This window comes from Antechinus flavipes, chromosome 1 (assembly GCF_016432865.1).
Source record: "Antechinus flavipes isolate AdamAnt ecotype Samford, QLD, Australia chromosome 1, AdamAnt_v2, whole genome shotgun sequence".
Classification (NCBI taxonomy): domain Eukaryota; kingdom Metazoa; phylum Chordata; class Mammalia; order Dasyuromorphia; family Dasyuridae; genus Antechinus; species Antechinus flavipes.
Window position 1 is genome coordinate 696,302,970 of NC_067398.1, and position 22,803 is coordinate 696,325,772.

The 22,803-nt window shown below is 42.8% G+C and overlaps 1 protein-coding gene across 3 annotated transcripts in view; it reads left to right on the forward strand.

Moving 5' to 3' along the window:
- Positions 1-22,803, forward strand: part of CUX2 (cut like homeobox 2) — a 384,154-nt gene that overhangs the window by 209,484 nt on the left and 151,867 nt on the right. For 2 of the 3 annotated variants that reach the window (XM_051972782.1, XM_051972780.1), the window contains exons 3-4: positions 12,125-12,235; positions 19,440-19,487. In XM_051972782.1, coding sequence (XP_051828742.1) covers positions 12,125-12,235; positions 19,440-19,487 — 159 coding nt within the window. The remainder of the gene's footprint in view (positions 1-12,124; positions 12,236-19,439; positions 19,488-22,803) is intronic. The other variant, XM_051972781.1, reaches the window with a different exon arrangement.

The following is a 22,803-nucleotide window of genomic DNA, read 5'->3' on the forward strand; positions in this document are numbered from 1 at the left end:
GACTGTCTCACTTTTGTCTTTGCAGTATATGACATACAGTAGGTGCTTAATAAGTGCTCATCATGTTGAATTTAATGTCTGCTGCCAAAAGCCCTCTTTCATGAGAGTTTCCTTTTCTGAGTTAAGACACTCAAAAGTTTAGGGGTTATTCAGGGAAGCTGTTTTACTCACCCCCTATGTTCTCTCCAACTTTAAACCCCAGCTTTTCATAGTGAGGGGGAGGGAGGGAATGTCTCCAGCGCAGGCCCGGGGTCCCTCTGTAGATGGCCTTTCTTTGTTCTCTCCACTGCACACAGGATTCGAAGTTCCTAGAATTCGTGCATATCAAACAGTAATCAAGGCCAAGAGGAAGCTCCCTGATTTGGATCTCAGTTCGTGCATGTGCCACAGAGATAATTAGCCATGTGATTGGCATCCTTTCTCAAGGACAGCGCTTACACAGTCTCCCACTTTTCCTGCTGCCGGAACCGAAGGAGCTTTCTCCTTTGATTTCCTGGAAGTCAGCAAAGGTGATCCGGAGGGAACAGGGCACGGACGTGGCTGAGAACTGCATCTGGGCAGCAGAGTAAGGGACAGCAAGCAGCAAAATGTGGGGCCCTTCAGCCTGTCTGGGAAAAGGAGTCTCCCCCTCATTGTCATACTGAGAATTTGGGCTGAGATTTGTTAAGAGGATGAGGAAAATCTCATCATTAACAATTACTTCTGCTTATTTTATGATTAATAACTTTGAATCAATTCAGCAAACATTTATTAAATGTTTAATTGATCTAGGGCTGTTTAGAAAGATAAAAAAGAAAAAAAAAACCTGTCCTCAAAAAGCCTGCATTCTAATGGGGGCAGGAGTTCCATCTGATCATAGAGAAAGAGATACAAAGCATCCAAAATGTAAACAAAGTCATTTCAGGGGAAGGACAACAATGTTGTCTAATTTTCCATCACATTCTAATAAGGATCATTCAGTCTGGTCATAGAAAGCTACAAAACATCCAAAATGTAAACAAAGTCATTTCAGGAGAAAGACAACAATGTTGCCTAATTTTCAAAAGAGGTCGGCTCTTCTTGATCCCATTTAGGGTTTTCTTGGCAAAGATCCTGGAGTGGTCCCCCATTTCCTTCTTCAGCTCATCTGACAGATGAGGAAACTGAGGCAAAGAGGATTAGATGACTTGCTTGTTCTCTAAAATCTTCCAGTCTAGTGGGGACAGTTCAGTCTGGTCATAAAGAAAGAGATACAAAGCATCCAAAATGTAAACAAAATCATTTCACCGGAAGGACAACAATGTTGCCTAATTTTCAACACATTTGACTCTTCTTTACCCCATTTGAGGTCTTCTTGGCAAAAATCCTGGAGTGATTTCCCCCATTTCCTTCTTCAGCTCATTTGACAGATGAGGAAACTGAAGCAAACAGGGTTAAATGACTTGCCCAGGGTCACACAGTAAGTACCTGAGGTTAGATATGAATTTTGAAGGTAAATTCCTGATTCTAAACCCAGCACTCTCTTCTCTGCACCATCTAGCTAACAACAATAGCAATAGTAAGAATAATGCTAGCATTTGCATAGCACTTTTAGATTTATAAATTATTTTATACATAATATCAAATTAACAATTAGGGGAAATCAAGAAAGACCTCATATTAGATCTGAGCTTTTAAAAACCAAGGGATTCTTAATGCTTCCTAGCTGTGTGACCCTGGACAAGTCATTTAACCTCAATTATCTCAGCCAAAAACAAAACCAAGGGATTCTGAGAGGTGGACATGAGGAGTACATTGCAGGCATTGGGGGTCTCCTGTGCAAAAACACCACAGCAATATGCATATGGGATAGAGCCACCAGTCATCTTTGACAAACTAGGGCATGTATGAAAGAGAATGATGGGAAAGTTTGGCAGTGAGAGACAGATTATTGAGGACATTAAATGTCAAACTGAGGACTTTTGTATTTTTTTTCTAGAGATAATAGAAAGCAACTAAAGCTTTTTGGTGAGGGAAATGGTGTGATTTTATCTCTTTTAGTAATAGCTGCCTAATATTACTAGGCAGCTATATGGAAGGTAGATGAGGAAAGGGAATGAGCATTTATTTATTGCCTACCATGTGCCAGACAATGGGGCGAGACTTGAGGCAAGGAGATCCATCAGGAGGCTCCTGCACCTAACTGCTTTCTCCAAGGAAAAGATATTGTGAGTGAAAGAAAGAGAATGGGGAAGAGAATATAGTGTATGTAAAACAAGATCATTTCTTCCACTCACCATGCCTGTGATTTCGCAGACACAAAGATGATGTCTTTATCTATTAGAAGGTAAGCTTCTCAAAGGGAAGGATCAATTTGCTTACGTGCTTAACAAGTAGTAATTGCTGAAGAAGTAATTTTTCAATCATTCATTTAGCAATTCCCATAAAGTTAAAGTATGTAATGATTCTTGTCCCTGTTTTACTGTTAGAGAAACCGAGGCCCAAGAGGTAGTGACTTGACCAAAGTTGCTAAGTAGGGACTCCCAGAAGCTCACCTTATTGCTGCAGTTAGTTAGCGTAGCACATTGCCTTTCAGAACTCCCAAACTCCATCGATCCACTAGCCTCAAGCTTCCCAGCAGCAGGGATTCCAGAACATTTGGTATCTATCTTGTGTCTCCTTAGCCATTCACATAGTGTTTCCTCTGACATAACGCAGGGTGCCAAAAAGGAGGAACTAGGATCATGTGATCATAGATTTAGAATTGGAAAAGATCGTGGAGATTGCCTAAGTGAACCCCCTGTTTTTATAACCAAGAAAACAGGCCCGGGTGATTGTCAGAGAATTGGGACAGAGGTGGTCCTGGAATCCAGATCTCCTGATCTCTAAATCACAGCTCTCTCTCTACCACACTGGTCTAAACCAAAGTTGGTGTGAATGTCTTACTCTGTCACATCCTTGGATTTAGGCTATAAAGAGGCATGGGAGCCTCATCCTGCCTTAGTCACAGCAGCCACTTCAGAAAGAGTTACATTGCCCCTCATTTTGTCTTCAGGGGCCTGGAGCCTGTTAGAAGATCACCTCCACCCTATGTCACCTCCTTCCTCTCTCTCAGCCCCCAAAGTCACAACTGATGAAATCCCTGTCACCCTGGATCCCCTTGCTCTGACTTCACCAGGATTTCTATTCCTGATTCTTGTCCAATCCCCATTCTATCTCCAAGCCGAAAAGCTTCCAGTTCCCATCACACAACATCTCATCCTCCCAAGGCACTTACTGAAGTGAAGATCCCATTGAGTTCCTGAAGTCATTTCATAACAAGAGAGACAGACAGACAGATAGAAAGACAGAGACAGAGAAAGACAGACAGACAGAGAATAGATGAGGGATGGAGAGATAGATAAGACACTTATGACAGACAAGTAGGTAGGTATGATAGAAAGATGAGAGAGGGAGAAAGAGAGAGAGAGAGAGATAATCTTGTTTTTCAAAAGTTGCTGACCGTCACTTCTCCTTACCCTATTAATACCCTCAGAATACATGGAGAACTCGGGTTTAGCTGAGTTTCTCTGCCATAGATTGTTTAATCATAGAGCAAAATATTTACACCAGCCAATAAAGCACAGAAAGCCAGTGATTGCTCATCAGTTCACTGGGGAAAAGTTTATTGTGGGCATTTGAAACCTCGACGTGGCCCCTGATAATTGGCTCTGTACATCTTTGGCATCAGAAATTTACATAACACATTGGGAATGATTGATGGCTTCCGTAACCTGGCCTGTCTTTCCACAGCAGCTTGGCTATCCATCTTGGCCATCACTGCTGGGGCCATCCATCTTGTCTTATTTCTCACCGCGAATGTAGCTAGAGACGGATGGATGGATGGATGGATAGGTGGGTGGACAGATGGATGGATGATAGAAGGATAGATAGGATAGAGAGATAGTTAAATGGAAGGATAGATAGAGGGAGATAGGTGATAGAGGGATAGATAGTTAAATGGAAGGATGGATCAGTAGATCAGAGAGAGAGAGAAGGATAGAGGGATAGATACATGGAAAGATAGATGAGGGATAGAGAGATAGATAAAATAATTATGACAGACAAGTAGGTAGATATATAGACATATGGACAAATGGAGATATAGAATATAGATAGATGGATAAATGGATAGATAGAAGGATGATGGGGATACAAACACGAGCAAGAAAGCTAGAACCTTCCCTCATAGAGCTTATATTCTAATGAGGGAGGACAATACATAAAGGGGAGAGGGGAGTGGTAAAGAAGTGAGATAAACAATATTGCAATAAGTTGTGAAGAGGTGATATGAACCTGAAATAAGATTCAAGCTCTGTGCTAGAAGGTGGTGTTTAACCTTCTACAAATGGAGAACTGAGGCAAACAGAGGTGGAGTGAAAGTGAAGTGAAAGATTAATGATGAAAGCTTGCATTTTTTATTAGTTCTGAGATTGCAAAGCACTTTACATATGTTATCTCATTTGATCTTCACAATAACTCTGTGAAATGGATGCTATTTTTATCATTCCCATTTTACAAATGAGAAAACTGAGGCCAAGGGGCTTGCCAAAAGTCACATGGCTAGGAAGTGACTGAGGCAGGATTCAAACTCATTATCTCCTCAGTCCACGGCCAGCAGTCTACCTAGTATATTATCTAGCTAAGGAAGAGCCGCATAGGGTTTTCATAAATTTGCATGCAAATTATGAATATTCTCATAAATCATAAATATTATGAATGCAATTCTAGATTCAGGGATATCTAGGGGAGGCAGTGGAGTCAGGTCTTAGAGTCGGCAACATCCGAGTTCAAATCTGTACTCAACCACTTACTAGTTGTGTAATCCTGGTCAAGTCATAACCCCAATTGCCAACCTCCCTCCCTGTCCCCTCCCCCCGGCTAAAAAAAAGCAATTCTGTGATTCAGAACATATATTATTTCAATGAACCCTTATTTAAGCTTCCACTGCATCAAGTGTTGACCCTGGTGCTAGGAGAGAAAGCAATTTAGAATAAGACTAGTCCCTGGAACAGAACTAAGATCCTCTTGCAGACCCTCATTGCAGCTCCACAACCTATTGCAACATGTTTCTCTCACTTCCTTGCTTTGTCCTCACCACACCATCTCAAGCCTCATCACCACCCCATTGCTCTAAGGGACCAGGTTAGGGGAAATTTAAATAACAAGCTTACTTATTTATGTGATACCTTCCTTATTAACTACTCTTCTCCCAGTTTTGCATGTGTTTTCTTTTTTTTTTTAATTAATATTTTATTTTTCCAAATACACATAAAAACAGTTTCCAGCATTCACTTTGTTTGTGTGTGTGTTTTAGTGAGGTTTTTTGATTGGTTTGTTTGTTTTTGCTGAAGCAATTGGGGTTAAGTGACTTGCCCAGGGTCACACAGCTAGGAATTATGAAGTATCTAAGACCAGATTTGAACTCAGGACCTCCTGACATCAGGGTTGGTACTCTATGCACTGCACCACCTAGCTGCTCCCAGCATTCACTTTTGTAAGACTTTTGTGTTCCAATTTTTTCTCCTTTCCTCCCTTATCTCCCCCTTTCTCAAGACAACAAACAATGATATAGGTTATACATGTACAATCATTTAAAACATATTCCCATATTTGTCTTTACACGTATTTTCTGTATACAAACTATTCCTCCTGGTAGATTCTACGCCCCCTGAAGGCAAGAATTGCTTTGGTTTTTTCTTAGTATCTTCAACACAGAATTAACACTGAAATAAATGTGCTTCTTTCTTTTATTCGTTCATAGAATGAAAGCTTCTCAAGAGCAGGAGCCATCTTACTTTTGATTTTGTATCTCTAGCACTGGACAGTGCCTGACACATGGCAGGGACTTAATTAATATTTGTTGAATTGCACTAAACAAAATTGGCAGAACGTGGGGGTAAACTCTTTCCTTCTGGCCCAAGGAAATCTCCCTCCTCCATAGCAGAGAGCCTTCCAGCCTTTCTCTGGCAATGATTACAGTTTATTTCCATGCTGATCTTTGGCCCAAACCTTAGTAGTCTGTCTTCTGTTCTGAGCTCATTAAAATTATTTCTTCTTTAGCTGCAAATGGAATGTTTATTATTGTGATTATTTGAGTTGGTCTGTGCTGGGCTCCGGGCTGTCTGTCTGCTCCTGATGGCCGGTTAATCAGATGAGTCCTAAGCCCAAGGCATGGCACGGGGACCTGGGGTTGGGTTCTGCATATCTCCTAATGCACTCCGGTTGGGGTAGGGGTGAGGGTTGGAGGGAGATGTGGAATAGAAAGTTCCAGTACTCAGCTTCTGTATCAACTGTCAGAAACCGTGAGGTTCCTGGAGAGGGCTTCCTTTGGCTGGCCATGGATAATGGGAAAACCCAGGGATCAGGGACATAACTCCCGTGCCATGAATCTGCCTTTTTGCCCTCTCTACTCATCTGTTAAATAAAGGAAAGTGGAATTTTTATCCAATTTTTTTTATTAACAAACATTCATTTTTCTCTCCTTCCCATTCCTTGACTAAAAAAGAAAAATCCTTGTAGCAAATAGACATCATGAAGCAAAGCCAATTCCCCCACTGGCCTTGTCCAAATATGTATGTCTCATTCTGCATATTTACTCCATCACCTTTGGGTCAGAGGGTTGGTCATCAGTCCCCTGCAATCATAGTGGATCATTCTACTGATTGGCATTTGGATAAGTGGAACTGAGAATCCAACCTCTTCATGGAACAGAAGAGAGAACTGATATCCAGAAAAATTGGATAAATTAGCCAAGATCTCTCAGGGTATAATAACAATAATAATAATAAATATGGTCATAATAATAACAATAATGACCATCGTAGCTGACATATATAGGACATATCTTGGAGTTAGGAGCGGCTAATGGGGTTAGTAATTACTTGAATATTTACAAATTATATGACCCTATGAGACTCAGAGTTCTAAGTGTTTAGCCCAGTGCCAGGCACATAGTAGATACCTAAAAATTATTTATTAATTGGTCATAGTTTAATTGAATTGGGTTCAGGCCCTGACTGGTATGTCACTTTGGATAATTTACCCTGTATCACAGTACCCCCAAGACGCAGGACTTGTTGATTTCCGTTGGCAGAAGGAGTTCCCATACTAGGAACTGTCCAGACCCAAGAAGTCACAGATCCCAATCCCTCAAAAAAATTGCCAAATACATTCTATAATGCATTTTTTTTACTTTTAACAAGATACGTCACCCCTCCAGGAGACATCATTGGTTAGGTGGGTTTTGCTTCTGCCATAAGAATTTGTATTTCCCAGAAGCCATTGTCCATCCCCCTGGATGACACTGACCTTGAAGCAGTCCATTGCCAAGAGGATCTGCTAATAACTCTTGTCACTCAGGTTTCAGTAAGTGCATTATCCTGCTGCCCACTGAACCCAGAATTGTCTGTACTGATAAAACAGGGAATGATTTAGGTGATCAAGACAAGGACATATATCCTGGAGAGCACCCAAGACCTAGAGACAGAGGATCTGGATTCAGAATGGGTGGCTTCTTACTTGTGTGACCTTGGGTACATTACTACCCCCATTTGGCGTGAGTTTTTGCCTTTGAGAAGAGATTAGACTAGATAATTTCTAAGCTTCCCTCAGAGCTCTGACTTTTTTAAATCCGAAAGTCCCTTCTCACTCTGAAATTCCCTTTCTTAAGGTCTTTCCCAACCCTGGCATTCCGAGTTCTAAAACCCCTCACAGCTCTGACATCCCCTGTCTTAAAGTCCATTCTAGGCCCAACAGTCCCTGTTCTAAGGCCCTTTCTAGCTCTGATATTCCCTAAGGCTCCTCCTAGTCCTGACCTTCCCTCTCAGGACACCTATAACCCTAAATAACAAACAATTCAATTTACTTTGGGAATGCATTTGGAAATGGATATATATTTAATTAATCAATGGCTATTTATTCTCTGAACTGAGTGGAAGGAGATGATAATGAGAAGTACTAAGTGGGGAGGGGAAAGGCAGCCTGAAACTTAAAAGATTAGTTTGAAAACATGCAGATCATTAACTATTACCAGAATCATGGTTAACTGTGGACTTATTTCTTCCCCTACTTCTCCAGCTGGTTTGGAAGCTTCTTGAGGGCAGGGTCTACATCCTAGTCCCTCACTGAACCCTCATTTGCTAAAGATTTGTTGAAGGGAGATTGATAAGTGGAATATCACCAGAGGAGAATGATCATAATGCTGAGAACTCAAAACCATGCTGTCAGCATAGAATATAAAGGAACTGAGCGTGTTAAGAGAACATGTCAGGAGCATGTGACTGCAGGCATTAGTTACCAGAAAGATTATTGGGTGGAAGAGATAATCTGATTTATGCTATTTGGTGCCAAACTCTAGAATGAAGGCCAATCAACAGAAGGTTTGTGGAAGGTTACATGAATAAAAACTCAGCTAAATTTTTAAATACCCCAATTGTTAGGGCTTCCCTGTCGAAGGTGCTAGATGGCAACAGGCCTGAAATCAGGAAAATGAGTTCAAATCCAATCTCAGATTAGCAGTGTGACCCTAGACAAGTCACTTAATTCTATTTGCCTCCGTTGCCTCATTTGTAAAATGAGCTGGAGAAGAAAATGGCAAGCCACTCTAGGGTTTTTACCAAGAAAACTCCAAATAGGATCAACAAAAAGATGGACATGACTACAACAACAGTGAATGGGAAGCTTTAGGAGGCTTTTGTGGGAGTGTGGGGAAGGCAGTTAATGAGTTCTCCATCCCTGAAAGTCTTCAAGGTGAATGATCATTTGTTGCAAGCATTCAGATGAAATTTAGGACTCAGGGAAAAGATGGAATAAGGTGACCTATGAGATTCCTTCCAACTGGGAAATGCAGTGAATGAGTCTGTGGTTTTTATGAATGTGGAATCAAATGCTCTGTCTTACCTTGTCTCAGTTGAAACCTTCAATCCCATACTGGTGGAGAAGCAAAAATAAAAATGATCCTTGCCCTCAAGGGGCTGCAGTCTAGTAAAGTGCTGCTCAGCTTTCCAGCTCATCTTCCTAGCAATTAACCTTTTGTCGATTTGAGTAACAGATGAAAGGTCTTCTCACCAGACAGAATGGGTCATACGGTGACATCAGGACTGGCATATGGGATGATTCTAATTTTGTGAACCTAGTTCTAAGGCAAAATCTTGTGATTCAAGAAAGGGCCTTCAGCCCCCTCTAGGCCTCCCACCATTTTCCTGGTTCACACTTTCCCCTCCAGAAAGGTGGAGGTGAGATATCTGAATAGGAGAATCTCTCCCAAAATAGATTCATTCCACATCCTCCCTTTCCCCCCATGACCTGGGCTCTCTCTTGCCTTCCCCTGAGGAGGGTGCAAGTCAGGGGAGTGGGCTGTAGTCTTGCCCTGTGCCGCATGATTGGTACAGGGTTTATGATATTGGTGTGAATGGTCGTTAACTAGATTTACAGATGCTCAGACACGATATAAGTCCATTACCGTGCATTTCCCCTTTTAGACAAAAAGGGATTTTTAGTGGGTTAATAGGACTTTTATTTCATTATCTAATGGCAAAAGTGTTTTGTTACATGCGCTAGATAAATGTGTAGCGGCAGTAACAAATGCGGTCTCATAGCCGGCTGCTCCTCTTCATCGGGCATATGGTAGATTAAAGAGTTCACCCTCGAAATATACTCCTGCGTGCACGCGTGTGTTTTTAATAAATCTGATTGCAGATATTTATTGCATCACCGGATTTGGAAAATTACGGGACTTGATTGCTGCAAATATAATCGGGTGATATATACAGAACTGCGGCTCGAGTTAATGTCCAGGATAGGAGGGTGGGGAGGGAAAACATCCTTCCCAGTTCATGCAAGCAGGCAGGCGACCACATAAACAGACCATATCCTGAATTATGCAAATGAAAGCTAAGACAGTTACTAGTGAATTATCCTCCCTTGCTGAAATTGCCACCATTAGAAATGAGAAGGAAAGAGAAGGGTCCATCCAGTATCCTCGCACACCCCACAGTCTTTCTCCCCTGGATAGGAGATGGGAGGATGTGTCCCTTTTTTCCGGCTCATTTTCTTTTGTTGTTGTTGGCAATGGCTGAAACTCTCCACGATCTGGCTCCCACCTACTTTCCTGAGATAACTGAACAATTCTCCCCCTTCTTTAACTTTCTATTGTGGTCTAGCTGGCCATTTTTGCATTTCCCTTAAATGACATTCTGTCGCTCACTTCCTTCCTTGTAGAAATGGTCTGTCATGTCTAGAATGTGGGGAATCTGGGGATGCAATGAAAAGTCATTTCAAGAGGGAGAGATCTCTAATAACTGAATATGGAAACTTCTTCCAAGAACTCCTTTCTTTTTCAAAGCAAAGTCTGTCCTGACCTCGCCTGTATTTCCAGCTGTAAGTCCTCTGTCCCTCTGAAATGACATAGGAACTTTTGACACTGTACTGACCCATGTATGTGGTCCTCAGAAACATGAAAGGGCTCCATGAAGACAGGGATATTGACATTTCGGTTTTGTTTCTTTGCTAGTACCCAGTACCATCCCTGACTAATAGTAGGTGCTTAATAAATGCTCACTGGTCATCTTTTAATAATTATTCCTTGAGAACCTAATGTGTTCCAGGCACTGTGCTAAACTCTGGGAATACAGAGGACAAAAGACAGCCCGTGCTATGAAGGGGCTAACACTCTAATGGAGAATACAATATTCAAACAACTATATATGACAAATATACAGAATAATTGGGGAGAGGGGTAATCTCCCATTGACTGAGGGATGTTGTATCCTCCCTAGTAGAATGTGGAATAAGGCAGGTAGGGGACACAGTGGATAATAGCACCTAGGACAGGTATGTGGTACAGTGGATGAAGTGCCAGGCTTGGAGCCAGGAGGATCTGAATTCAAATCTGGCTTCAGACACTTCCAAGCTGTGTGAGCCTGGGCAAGTGACTTAAGCCTGTCTGCCTCAGTGTTCTCATCTGTCAAAAAATCTGGGGAAGGAAGTGACATCAGTATCTTTGCCAAGAAAACCCTAAATGGGATCAACAAAGATTTGGATGTGTCTGAAACGACCCCACAACCACAATAAGAATGTAGAAGAGGGGAGGGATATCTTAAGAGTAGGATCAGAAAGGACCCTGGAAGCAATCTGGTCTAATACTGTCATTTTGCAAATGAGAAAACTGAAGCCCAGAGGAGTCAAGTGGCTTGCCAAGATCACACAGACATTAAATAGCAGAATCTAGATTTTTAACTTCATTGCTTTGAATCCACAAACAGAATTCGTTCTGTGGCTCTATGATCTAAAGCCTTATTTTATTCCTTGAAGTCATATCGGGTTTTATGTTTTCATCTTTGTGGTTAGCCCAAGGCCCAACACACAGTAGGCACTTAATAAATGCAGGTTCAATTGAATTGACTTGAGTCCTGTGAAAGGCAGGCTCCACGCCTCCGCCCCACTCCTAGGCGGACCAAGCCCCTTCAAATCCACTCCATCTGGACCCCAGGGCCCTCAAATGAAATATTCTTTGCACTCGAAGTGAACTGGAAATAATTTACCGCGAGAGGCCCGAAAGGTCAGTTTACTCCATATCGGCACCTTCATTTTTCCAAAATCTGCCGAAATTAAAAAGCTATAGATATCTTATAGAGCTTATTTATGAACACTTAAGTGTAAGTAACTCATGGTTGGAACGGTTCCCTGCCCGTGATATATGAAAGCTGTCAGCGCCACATTCTTAGACTATAATCTGCCCATACAATATGCTATTTTGACATGGCCTGGTGATGTTTTCCACAGTTACTGACAAGCGTATGCCAGCGTTCCTTTGGAAAAATTAAGAAATGGGGTGGGGGGTGGGGGGAGGATGGGGAGACTCCACCCATTTTTATGACTATCGATCAACCCAGCTCCCAATGATCTAAAAAAAAAAAAAGTCCCAGATTTTTGGTGAGATCCATGGTTTCTTAAATTATTCTTAGACACCGGGGCTCAATGCAGTGTCTTTTCTCAGCTTTGTAAGTTAAGAAAAACTTGTTCGGCGTTCTGTTGTGTATGATGATGAAGGGGGGGTGGTGAAGGATGGAGGGGAAGAAAAAACCCACCCTCTTTTTTTTCCTCTTTCTCTCTCTTATTGTTCTAGAAGGAGCTTAATTCTGTTGCCTCTGAGCTGGCGTCGCGGCAGGAGGAGAGCCAGAATTCTCATAAACATTTAATTGAACTCCGTCGGGAATTTAAGAAAAATGTACCTGAGGTAGAGTATATTTGCGGCTCCGGAATTAACGCGGTGGGAAGGCAGATTTCTCTCCCTTCAAACTCGATTTTTGAAAACTGGCGACATAAGTGACTAACAAGGAAAGAAGCTAATTAGCCACAAAGAAAAATTAGCGTCCCCCTAACCCTCAAGTTCTGTTAGCATTGTGATGCCCAGCAGTTCCATATTATGGGAAATGGAAAGGATTTCCATTAAATTCATTGTTTCCGAAGACTCCATAAAACAGTCATTTTTATCCTTCCTTTCTCCCCTGCAAATTCATGGCTGAGATCTTGTGTTATTTTAAACACCAGACCTCGATGGAAGAAACTATCGGTCCAGAGATCATGTTGCTTCCTTTTACATTTGAGCCCATGAGGCTTGCTGAGGCACAATGACCTCCCCCTTCCTATTTCCTTCTGCCTCTTTTCTTCATCTCCCACGCCCTCTCCTCACTCTCACTTTAGTCTTTTCTTTCCCTCCTCACCTACCATCACCCTGAAAGCTTTGTTTCCCATGAGCCTGTCCTCCTTAAGAGGGGGCACTGATGCTGAAATGGGAAGGGATCCCCAGGGGAAGGACACAAGATTTTTCAGGCTTCTGTTCTCTTCTGAGGAGAAATTGAGAGAGCTTTGTCCTTTGTCAACAGGTCTCAGTGTTGCTTCTTGGAAAATTGCAGAAATTTCCAGAATTAGAGAAAGGAAAGAAGGAAGGGAGGAAGAAAGAAAAAGAAACAGGGAGAGAGGAATAAAAGGAAAGAAAGAGGGAAAGAGGGAAGAGGGAGAGGAAGACAAAAAGAAAAAAGAGGAAGGAAGAAATAGAAAGGAAGGAAGGAAGGAAGGAAGGAAGGAAGGAAGGAAGGAAGGAAGGAAGGAAGGAAGGAAGGAAGGAAGGAAGGAAGGAAAAGAAAGAAAGAAAGAAAGAAGGAAGGAAGGAAGGAAGAAGAAAGGAAGGAAGGAAAGAAGGAAGGAAGAAAAAGACAGGGAGGGATTAAGAAAAGGAAAGGAGGAAGAGGGAAGAGGGAGACAAAAAGAAGAAGGAAGGAAGGAAGGAAGGAAGGAAGGAAGGAAGGAAGAAGGAAGGAAGGAAGGAAGGAAGGAAGGAAGGAAGGAAGGAAGGAAGGAAAGAAGGAAAGATAAAAGCCCCAACTTTATGTAGTTTGGCAGAGTAGACCAGGAACCCTGAAGAAAAGTTAATTAGGACATATAGTGGTGAAGTAGAAAAAACATTGGATTTGGACTCCAGAGGAGCTGGATTCCAGCCCCAGATGTTGTACAAGTTGCTTCTCCTTTCTGGGCCTCAGTTTCCCCTTCTTTAAATGAAAGGGTTGGACTAAGGGACCTCAAGATTCAGCTTTCTTAGCTGAGGTTCTATGAGGCAATTTTTTTATGCCAGCCATGCTTTTAAACTGACAGTTCTCCATCATACTTCCATACAAAATTGCTTACTCTTAGAGTTGTTCCAAAATGGGTCATGGAACCCTAGTTCGTGAATTAGAAGAGAGTTCTTAGAAAGTATCTAGTCCAAACTCCTCATTCTACATATAATAAAACTAATAACCAGGGTACATAGATAGGAAGAATCTCATCCACTTACTCTCATTCTACAGTTGGGAAATTGAGGTCCAGAGAAGTTTGGTGATTTTTTTATAAGATCAGAGACCTAGAAATAGAAGAGACCCCAGAGGGCCAATTAGGCCAACAAGTGTATTGTATAAATAAGGAAACTGAGTCCGGAAGGTAAAGTGGCTTGAACAAGATATCTTTAAAAATAGCAGTAACTTCTCCATCATTGAAGATCCTTAAGGAGAGACACCATCTTTTGTACCATTCCTGATTTCCCTCTCATCCCCAAACACACACACACACACACACACACACACACACACACACACACAATTTTTATTTCTTTATATGAACTTTTTATTAATGCTGAAAAATTTTAGAAATTATTGTTAAAAAATTTAACTTGTTAGAAAATTAGAAAATATTGTTGTTTCACTGATTAGAATATATGTTCTTTTCAAGGAGGGATTGTTCCAGTCTCTGTATTTATATCCTCAGGCCCCTGCACAATGCCTGACATAGAGTGGGTGCTTAATAAATACCAGACTGGTTGGATGATGGAATCACCCAATTGTGGGGGATATATTGCAAAGCAAATTCCCGCTTTAGGGCTGGATTGGACTGGATGTCCTTGGAGGTCCATTCCTTTCAGTGCTAAGATTCTTTGACAGAAGGCACGGTATCAGTCATACCCACTTTGGTGTAGACTGGCAATTCAGAGACCCTGTCCAAGATTCAGTGGCTCTGTGGTGTTTGGACATGACAGTGGGGAGGGAACAATCGGATTCTCAGGTAGAGGACCCAGAATCACATCCCATCTCTGACACTTACTATCTCTGTGACCTTGAACAAGTAACTTCCCCAATCTAAGACTTAGTTCCTCCCATGTGAAATGAGGAGATTGGACCAGATGATCTCCAAGTCAGTGATCAGCTGTTTCCAAACTGATTCACATTCAGTCCCTTGCCTCCTTCCATGATCTGGGCAGTAGATAGATTTTCTTTCCTTGTTGATGGCACCTATGGAGTTTCCAGGACCATATTCCTTAGGAGGGCATTCTTTCATATAGCCAGCAATCTGGTGCTTGGACTTAGGACATCCCCCCCCTCAACTTTCCAATATCCCATCATGCTACTTAGTCTCACTGAACCCTGTTTGAGTTGGGGTTCATGAACAGACCCTGCAGAAGATCTGAAAGTTGGGGTTCAGAGTGATACCTAGAACCAAAATGGACCCTAATCAGGATGGCTCTGATCCCCCAAGTTGGGTTCAAGCTGCTGGACCCCCCAGATCCACCTCCTTGTCTCAGGATTTGATGTTGATCTAAGTCACTAGCAGAAGGGCTAAGATAAGATGGAGGGAAAGTGGACATCGCCTCCACTGACCTCCGACCCATCTACCTCATAGGTATCTAGCCAGGAATTGGGCAGCAAATCTGGAAAGATTTAATTTAATGCAAATAAACCTTTGCAAGATTTTAGTAGCAAAGAAAAGGTCTTTCCACTAGGCAGAATGGTCTTGCTGTAACATGAGGGATGGCATATGGCATGATTCTAATTTTGTGATTCTGAAACAGATCTCATGATTCAAGAATGGACCCTCAGCCCCCTCAAGGCCTCCCACCCCACCCCCCAGTCTCTTTCTCTGTCTGCCAAAGGGCCAGTTTCATTGATACATGGAACTCCCAGTGAGAACATTTCCTCTCCCAGTGCAGATCAAAACCTGCAGAGAGTTACTGAGTGCACTACAGATTTTAATGGCTTACCTAAGGTCACACAGCCAATATGAATCAGAGTCAGGATGTGAATTTTTAGGGCTTTCTCATTCTAAGGCTGGCATCTTATCCCACTATGCTTTTTTTCTTCCTACCCTCTCAATCTCCAATCAATTGCTAGACATTTATTAAGTGTTTGCTGTATGCTGTATGCTAGGTATTGAGCATGTAAAGATAATAACAAAGCATTCCTGCCTTAAGATGCTTACATTTTATCAACTGAAACAAGTCAAACACACATCAATAGATGGAAAATGTGTAATGAATGATTATATTAATAAGCAATTAATATGCACCTAATTTCTAGGTTCAGTTCAGTTGCTCCCAACTTTTCGTGACCCCATTTAGGTTTTTCTTAGCAAAGACACTGGAGTGGTTTACCGTTTCTCCAGATCACTTTACAGATAAGGAAACTGAGGCAAACGGAGGGATGTTACTTGCCCAACATCACCCAGACATTGTCAGAAGCTAGTTTTGAACTCAGAAAGTTGGGTCTTCCAGACTCCAGGCCTGGCACTCTATCCACTGCATCACTTAGCAGGCTCTAAGTTCTGGATACACAAAGACAAATACAAGGGCTAATATTCCTCCTAGGAATCTAATCATGAAGCTTTTGGGGCACTTGCGGTTATCAGCTTGAGTCACAGAGGCCACCATTTTTATTGTTTGGAAATGTAACAAAGCTACAGTTTTGGGACCTCGGCATAGGACAACATGTAAAGAAATTGCAAATTATATGGTTTGGGCCATGTCTGGGGGATTCATGTGTAGCTTATGGTCAGTGGTCTCTCTGTAGGGAGAGACCTGCTCTGAAAGGGGATGGCAGATTCTTCTTTGAGTCTTTTGGTTGGGTAGAGGGGAGACCAGGTTGGCCACAGATCCAGGGCATTATGGAGAGGATGGCAGGATCTCAAAGGTCATCTGGTCTAAGCCTTCCTCATTTTACAGCAGAGGAAACTGAGAGCAGGGGAAGGAAAGAGAATGTGTCCAAAATCACAGAGAGAGTCAGGCAAAGAGCTAGAATTTGAACTCAGGCCCTGTTCTCTGACTTGAGCTTTTTTTTAACTACTCCATGCATCCACCTTAGCGATGTCCTCTTTGAATATTCTCACTGTATCCTCCCAGTTCATTGAATCCATCTTTGGAGAGAATAAGGGGAAAGGGAGCAAGCATTTACACACCTATTATGTGCCGAGCAATATGCAAATTTTATATTACAAATATTATCTCTTTCAATCCTTAAAACAACCCTGGAAGATAAGTGCTATTGTCATCCCCATTTGACCAAAAAGGAAACTGAGGCAAACAGAAATTTAATGACTTGGGAAGGGTCACATAGTTAGTGAGTGTCTAAGGCTGAATCTGAATTGTAGCCCAATGGTATGTCTGCTGTACCACCTAGCTTCCCGTGGGGAGGCTTGGAGTGGGGGTGGAGGTGGGATTCAGGTTTCTCCTTGATTTACCCAAAGACCATAATAAATGCTGTGAACCTCATCTGGCCTCTAGGAACTTCGGGAAGACTTCTTCACCATTTCTAACTCCCATTTCTATTATATTTTAAAGTTTACAAAACACTTTACCTCCATGGATAGTCTCGATCCTCCCAGAGGGGAAAATAAGACTCAGAGAGTGTTACCCAGCAAGTAAATATCAGAGGCAGGTTTCAAATGTCGTGATTTTTGTCTCCGAGTCACTGCCATCTTGGGACCACAGTTTCTGAGCATCACCTGGCTTAGCCTGGACCCCAAACCTGTACCTGAGGAGATCTCTGAGGGCCTTTCCTCTCCCTCCCCACAAAGCAGCCAAGATTTTTGTCAATTAGCCTCCCTCTGGGAGCAGCACAGGTGAGGTGCAAAATCCAGGCCGGGTTTTAAGCCTCCAATTTTGGCTTACATAATTTTAATACTGCATAATTATGCAATTATGCAATTAGGAGGAATAAGTTTCCATTCCTATTATAGTCGCGCCTCAGAAATTTTCTCTTTTGGAACTGGTTCCTCTGGTAGGAGAGAGAAAGTTACGTTAGGGCTCTATTTAGGAGGGAAAAAACTCTTGGCTGGTGCCAGCTCACCTCCTACTTGTAACTCAGAGCAGCTCCCCGTGGGTGACAATGAGCAGGACACTGGAGCCTTCTGGGAAGGGGACTGCCCCTGCCGCTGTCAGAACAAGATGATTCTGGAAGGGAGAAGGGTTGGGGGGTGGGGGACAGTCCCAAGGAGGCTGCCTTCCTGTCAGAGGCCACAGGGAATCCTGGGCCTCTTAGGTAGCTCATGGCAGACCCAGAAGTCAGATTGGAAGCTCCTTGAGAACGGGCACTATCTTTTCCCTTTTTTATCTCCTGCATTCAACACAATACCCTGAAATATAATAGGCTCTTGATAACTATTTACTGACTGACTGCACCACACTGCCCCTCAGTTTTCTCATCTTTAAAATGGGGGTAAAATTAGAGGTATTATCTGGCCCTCCTCCTAACTAGCTTTGTAGCCTCAAGCTAGAACCTCTAGTCTCTCCATTTGCAAAACAAAAGGAATAAACTTCAGGAAACCATATAGGCTCCCATGAAATCCAGAGTAGTGTAGGGAGATTTTGTTATTTTTCTTTCAGTTATCACCTCTTTTGACTTATGGGGGGGGGGGGGGAAGTGTATAGGTAGGAAGGAAGGAAGGGAGGAAGGAAAGGAGAAAAGTGAGGGAGGAAGGGAGGAAGGGAGGAAAGAAGGGAGGAAGGGAGGGAAGGAAGGAGGAAAGAAGTGAGGAAGGGAGAGAGATGAAAGAAGGAGAGAGATGGGGGAGGGAAAAAAGAAGGAAGGAAGAAAGGATAGAAGTGAGAAAGGAAGGAAAGAAGGGAGGCAGGAAGGAAAGAAGGAAGGGAAGGAGGAAGAAAGAAAAGAGAGAAGGAGGAAAGGGAGGGAAGAAGGAAGGGGCTAAGGGAGATAGGAAGGAAGAAAGAAAGGAAAGAAGGAAGAAAGGAGAGGGCAAGGTTAGAAGGGAGGAGGGAAAAGGGAGCTTAAGAAATGCTTGCTTTCTCTTTTCCCTTTTCTCTAGGAGAGAAGTTGTTTTGCCTGGCACATAATAGGTGCTTAGTTAATGCTTGTTCTCTCCTCTCTCACTCTTTCCCGAGGACAGGGGCTATCCCCAGCATTTAGTACAAAGGTTGGCACATCTTAGATTGATGTGCTGTATTAAGGATCATAGAACCCTAGACTCAGAACCTGGAGGCAGTCAGTGGAAGCCCCTCTTTTAACAAATGAGAAAATGAGACCTGGAGAGAGTGGTTCCAGAGTCGCTCAGGAGCGAAGCTGGATCCAGAGCCAGACCCTCTCACCCCAATCCAGCACTCCGTGCCCTGATGTCGTGATGGGTAGAACTAGGAAATGGAGCATTGTGGTTGTGGAAACTCATGGCTCCCCAGTCAGAAAGAGCATCTGACCTCCACACAGGCAGGAAGGACCAAGGCAATCCTGTCAGATAAACATGAGAGTCCCTCATAAAAACAATCGCCAGCATTTTCATAGCACGTTCAAGTTTGCAAAGCATTTTACAAATTTATGTTGTTTGATCCTCATAACAAACCGGGGGGCAGGGGGAGTTGACACTATGATTGTCCTCATTTTACAGATAAGGAAACTGAGGCCCTAAGAGTTTAAGGATGACTTGCACAGGATCACACAGCTAGTAAGTGTCTGAGGTAGGATCTGAACTCGGGTCTTCATGACTCCAAATTCAGCATTCTATTTATGGAAATACCCAGAGGCCCCAATTCTAAGCTCTTGACCTAGGACCTCATGGACAAAGGCAAGTGTGCGCCCTTCAGGGGTCTCCTTTCCTTATCTTTTGGTGACCTCTTGGATTTCTTTTTTCAGGAAATCAGGGAGATGGTCGCTCCAGTCTTAAAGAGTTTCCAAGCAGAGGTAAGACCAGATACTCAGTGTGCTTTCACCTCAATCATCCAATCTCTCACCATCCCTAAAATAGAACCTTAGCAGCTGGGCACACACACACACACACACACACACACACACACATACACACTGCACCTATGTTCCTCTCACTAGAAATGACACCTGAGCTGATCTTGGAAAAGAGCTAAGGGTTTCAAGAGGCAGAATTGAGGGAGGGCATTCCAGGCAGGAGGAACTGCCTATGCAAAGGCATGGAGATGAGAAATGAAGGAATACAGGAATAGCAATAGATTGGTTTGGCTTAATTGTAGAGTATTTAAAGGGAGTTTATCAATGTAATTAGTAACATGTCAATACACACATAACTTTGCTGTATTACTATCAAATTAATTTTTTGTACCATACTTATTATATAAATCCATAAGGATGTTGCATCTGTACTATTTCCTCCCCCTGCCTTCCACCTCTAGGTCACTGTAAACTTTTGGGGTGAGACCATTGCATTTTTATCATTGTATCCCCAACCCCCCAGCCTAGCACATGGCGGATGCTTAATAAATGTTTGTTGATTGAGCATTGGGGCTCTTTCCTTCTACAAATTGCACTGCAATTATTTATCTGTTTCAGTGTTATATCTCCCCCATTTCCCCATCCCAAAGTAAGAAGTTTCCTTTTTTTTCTTTGCAACTCCAGTGCCTGAATAGTATCTGATACCTTGTTATTGTTTGGTCATTTTTCAATCTTGTCCGACTCTTCCCAACCCCATTTGGAGTTTTCTTGGTATAGATGCTGGGCAAACCTTCTCCAGCTCATTTTACAAATGAGGAAACTGAGGTAGGCAAGATCACAAGCTAGTAAGTGTATGAAGTCAGATTTTAATTCAGGTCTTCCTGACTCCCGACCCAGCACTCTAGCCACTGGGCCACCTAGCTGCCCATATCCAAATCTTCCAGGAGGGAGTTAAATTTGAATTGGGTTGGACTAAGGCTGAGATACAGCATCCTTTGTCCTATGTGGATCAGAATTTGACAAGCTTCCTACTTTCCCAGAGATCTTATCTCAACTTTAAACTGATTTCTCCCTCGTCTGCCATTTACCATTGGTAAGGACCTTGGGCTCTGGGCTGAGATTTGAAAAGACCTAGTTCCCAATCTTGGATTTGTGGGACTTCGTTTGAAGGCCTCTGTTTTTTCCTTTGTGAAATGAGAGGTTTGGGTTGGGTGTCCCCCAAGATCCTTCCAGCTCTAGCATTCAGCGATTCTCTAAGACTCCCTGGCCATTAAGTATAAACACTTTACCAGCCCTTCTTATTAGGCTTCCCTCCCTGCTCGAGGGCTACCCAGAGCAAAATCGATGTAGTCCACTTGCTTTCCTGCCAACTTGCCTGGCTGGTCCTTGGCTCCCCGCCAAGCTGATCTCAACAAAAACAAAAGCCCTCCTTTGGTTATCCTTGAAGCGCCCCCCAACAGGGACCGAATCTCCCCTAATTCATTCTTCCCCTCCCCGGACCTTGTGATCAAGAGCCAGAAGAAAATGAGTCTATCCAACCCAGGAATGTCGGCTGGAAAATCATCTCATTCCAACCGGGTGGGGAGAAGGAGGGGAAAGGGGAGAAGCCGAGAAATCGTACTTCTGAATGCTTTTAAAATGATCAGTCTTCTGGGGGCTGCTTTCTGTGTTCTTCTAATGTGCTTAGGCAGAAACCCCTAGAGGAATGGGGCACCGAGAGCTCACGGCGGGCAGCCTTGGCGGCGGCAGCCCATTGGAATCCGTCATCTGCCGCCCGCGCTCCATTCCTTTAAATCTGTCTCCTTGGAACTACGTAACCACATAAGAAAATATTAAAGTAAACAGTAACTGGATTTACACAAATGCAGCTTATTTCCATATTTTTCATCACTTCGTTTTATTACTCAGTTTACTGATGTGCTCATTTATTTATAGGGCAATCCAGTATTGATTCATCCCGTTGCGCGGGTGCCTAAGCACATAAAAGAGAGTGATAATGATAGGAGTAGGTTTTCATGCCTTTGTGTTTCAAAAAAAAAAGGCATGTTCTCCCCCTACCACCACCCCCTCCCCAGCATCCTTTGTGAGTGAATGCAGACGGGCTCAGGAAGCCAGCTTTTCCCCTGGTACTGAGCTGTCTCCGAGGTTACAGAGACGGCTCTCTTGGTGAGGAAGAAAGCTCTGTTTTTCTGGCTCCTTGGCGCCAATGCTCACTTGGGGGTAGGATGGGATGGGATGGTGGGGAAGGGGCAAATCAGGCTGCGGTCCGGCAAGATAAAGGGTCTCACTCAGAAGCAAAGTTAGAGCAGAGGTTACACGGCCTCCCCCACCCTTCTCCCTTCCCCTTGCTTTGCTAACCAGTGTTGTCATTTTGCAGTAGATCCATTTCTAATCAAGCTTATATTTTTAAATCTGAGATATCATGGATCCTAGTGGGAAGAAATCTGGTTTGGAATCAGGAGACCTGTATTAGCTTTGTGATTTGGGACAAGTAGTTTTAGCTCATGTGAATTCAAAACTGGAAGAGACCTGAGGGCTGTTTTTTGCCAAGTGCAAATCCCCCCTTTATTTTACAGTTGGAGAAAATGAGGCCCAGAGAGAAAAACTAGTTTCTCAAGGTCATGAATCAATAATGGTAGGATTTGAATCCAGCACTCTAACTTTGATCCAGAGCTGCTTTCTCCTTGGAATTTCCCCTTTCACCTGGGATAGTTCCCACCCCAACCTCCATTTTGGGGAGAGGTCCAGCCTGGCCATCCTTCCTTCCTCTTTCAACTGAATTTAGTCCCCTGAATTTTGATGACTGAAGAAGAATGACTTTACACAGTTCTATCTCACTTAATCCAACTCATACGTAAGTCAAGACCTCACCTTGTGATCTCATTGGTCCTCTTTGAAAATGAAGGATGAACAACAGCTGTAAATGTGACTCTGTGGACTTCATGGCCTCCTGCACAGGTGCCCCCGCTTTTTCTTCCCCATCACCCCACAGCTTTTTACACATAACCCTCTTCCATTAGAATATAAGCTGCTAAGAGAAGGGAGTATCCTTCTTTTTACCTTTTATTTGTATCCCCAGCACTTACCACAGGGTTTGGCATGCAGCAGTTATCTAATAAATCTTTCTTACCATTCACCTCTCACTACTGTATCTCATTGTTGCTCAGTTTCCTCATTTGTAAAATTGGACTAAAAAGCCTAAATCTCCCTATTCCTGAATTGCAAGGAAAATGCTTTGTAAAGCTTTTATCATTTTAATTCAACATGTATTTATTAGCTAAAAATTGTTTAGAGATAATGTGTGTGAAAGATAAAG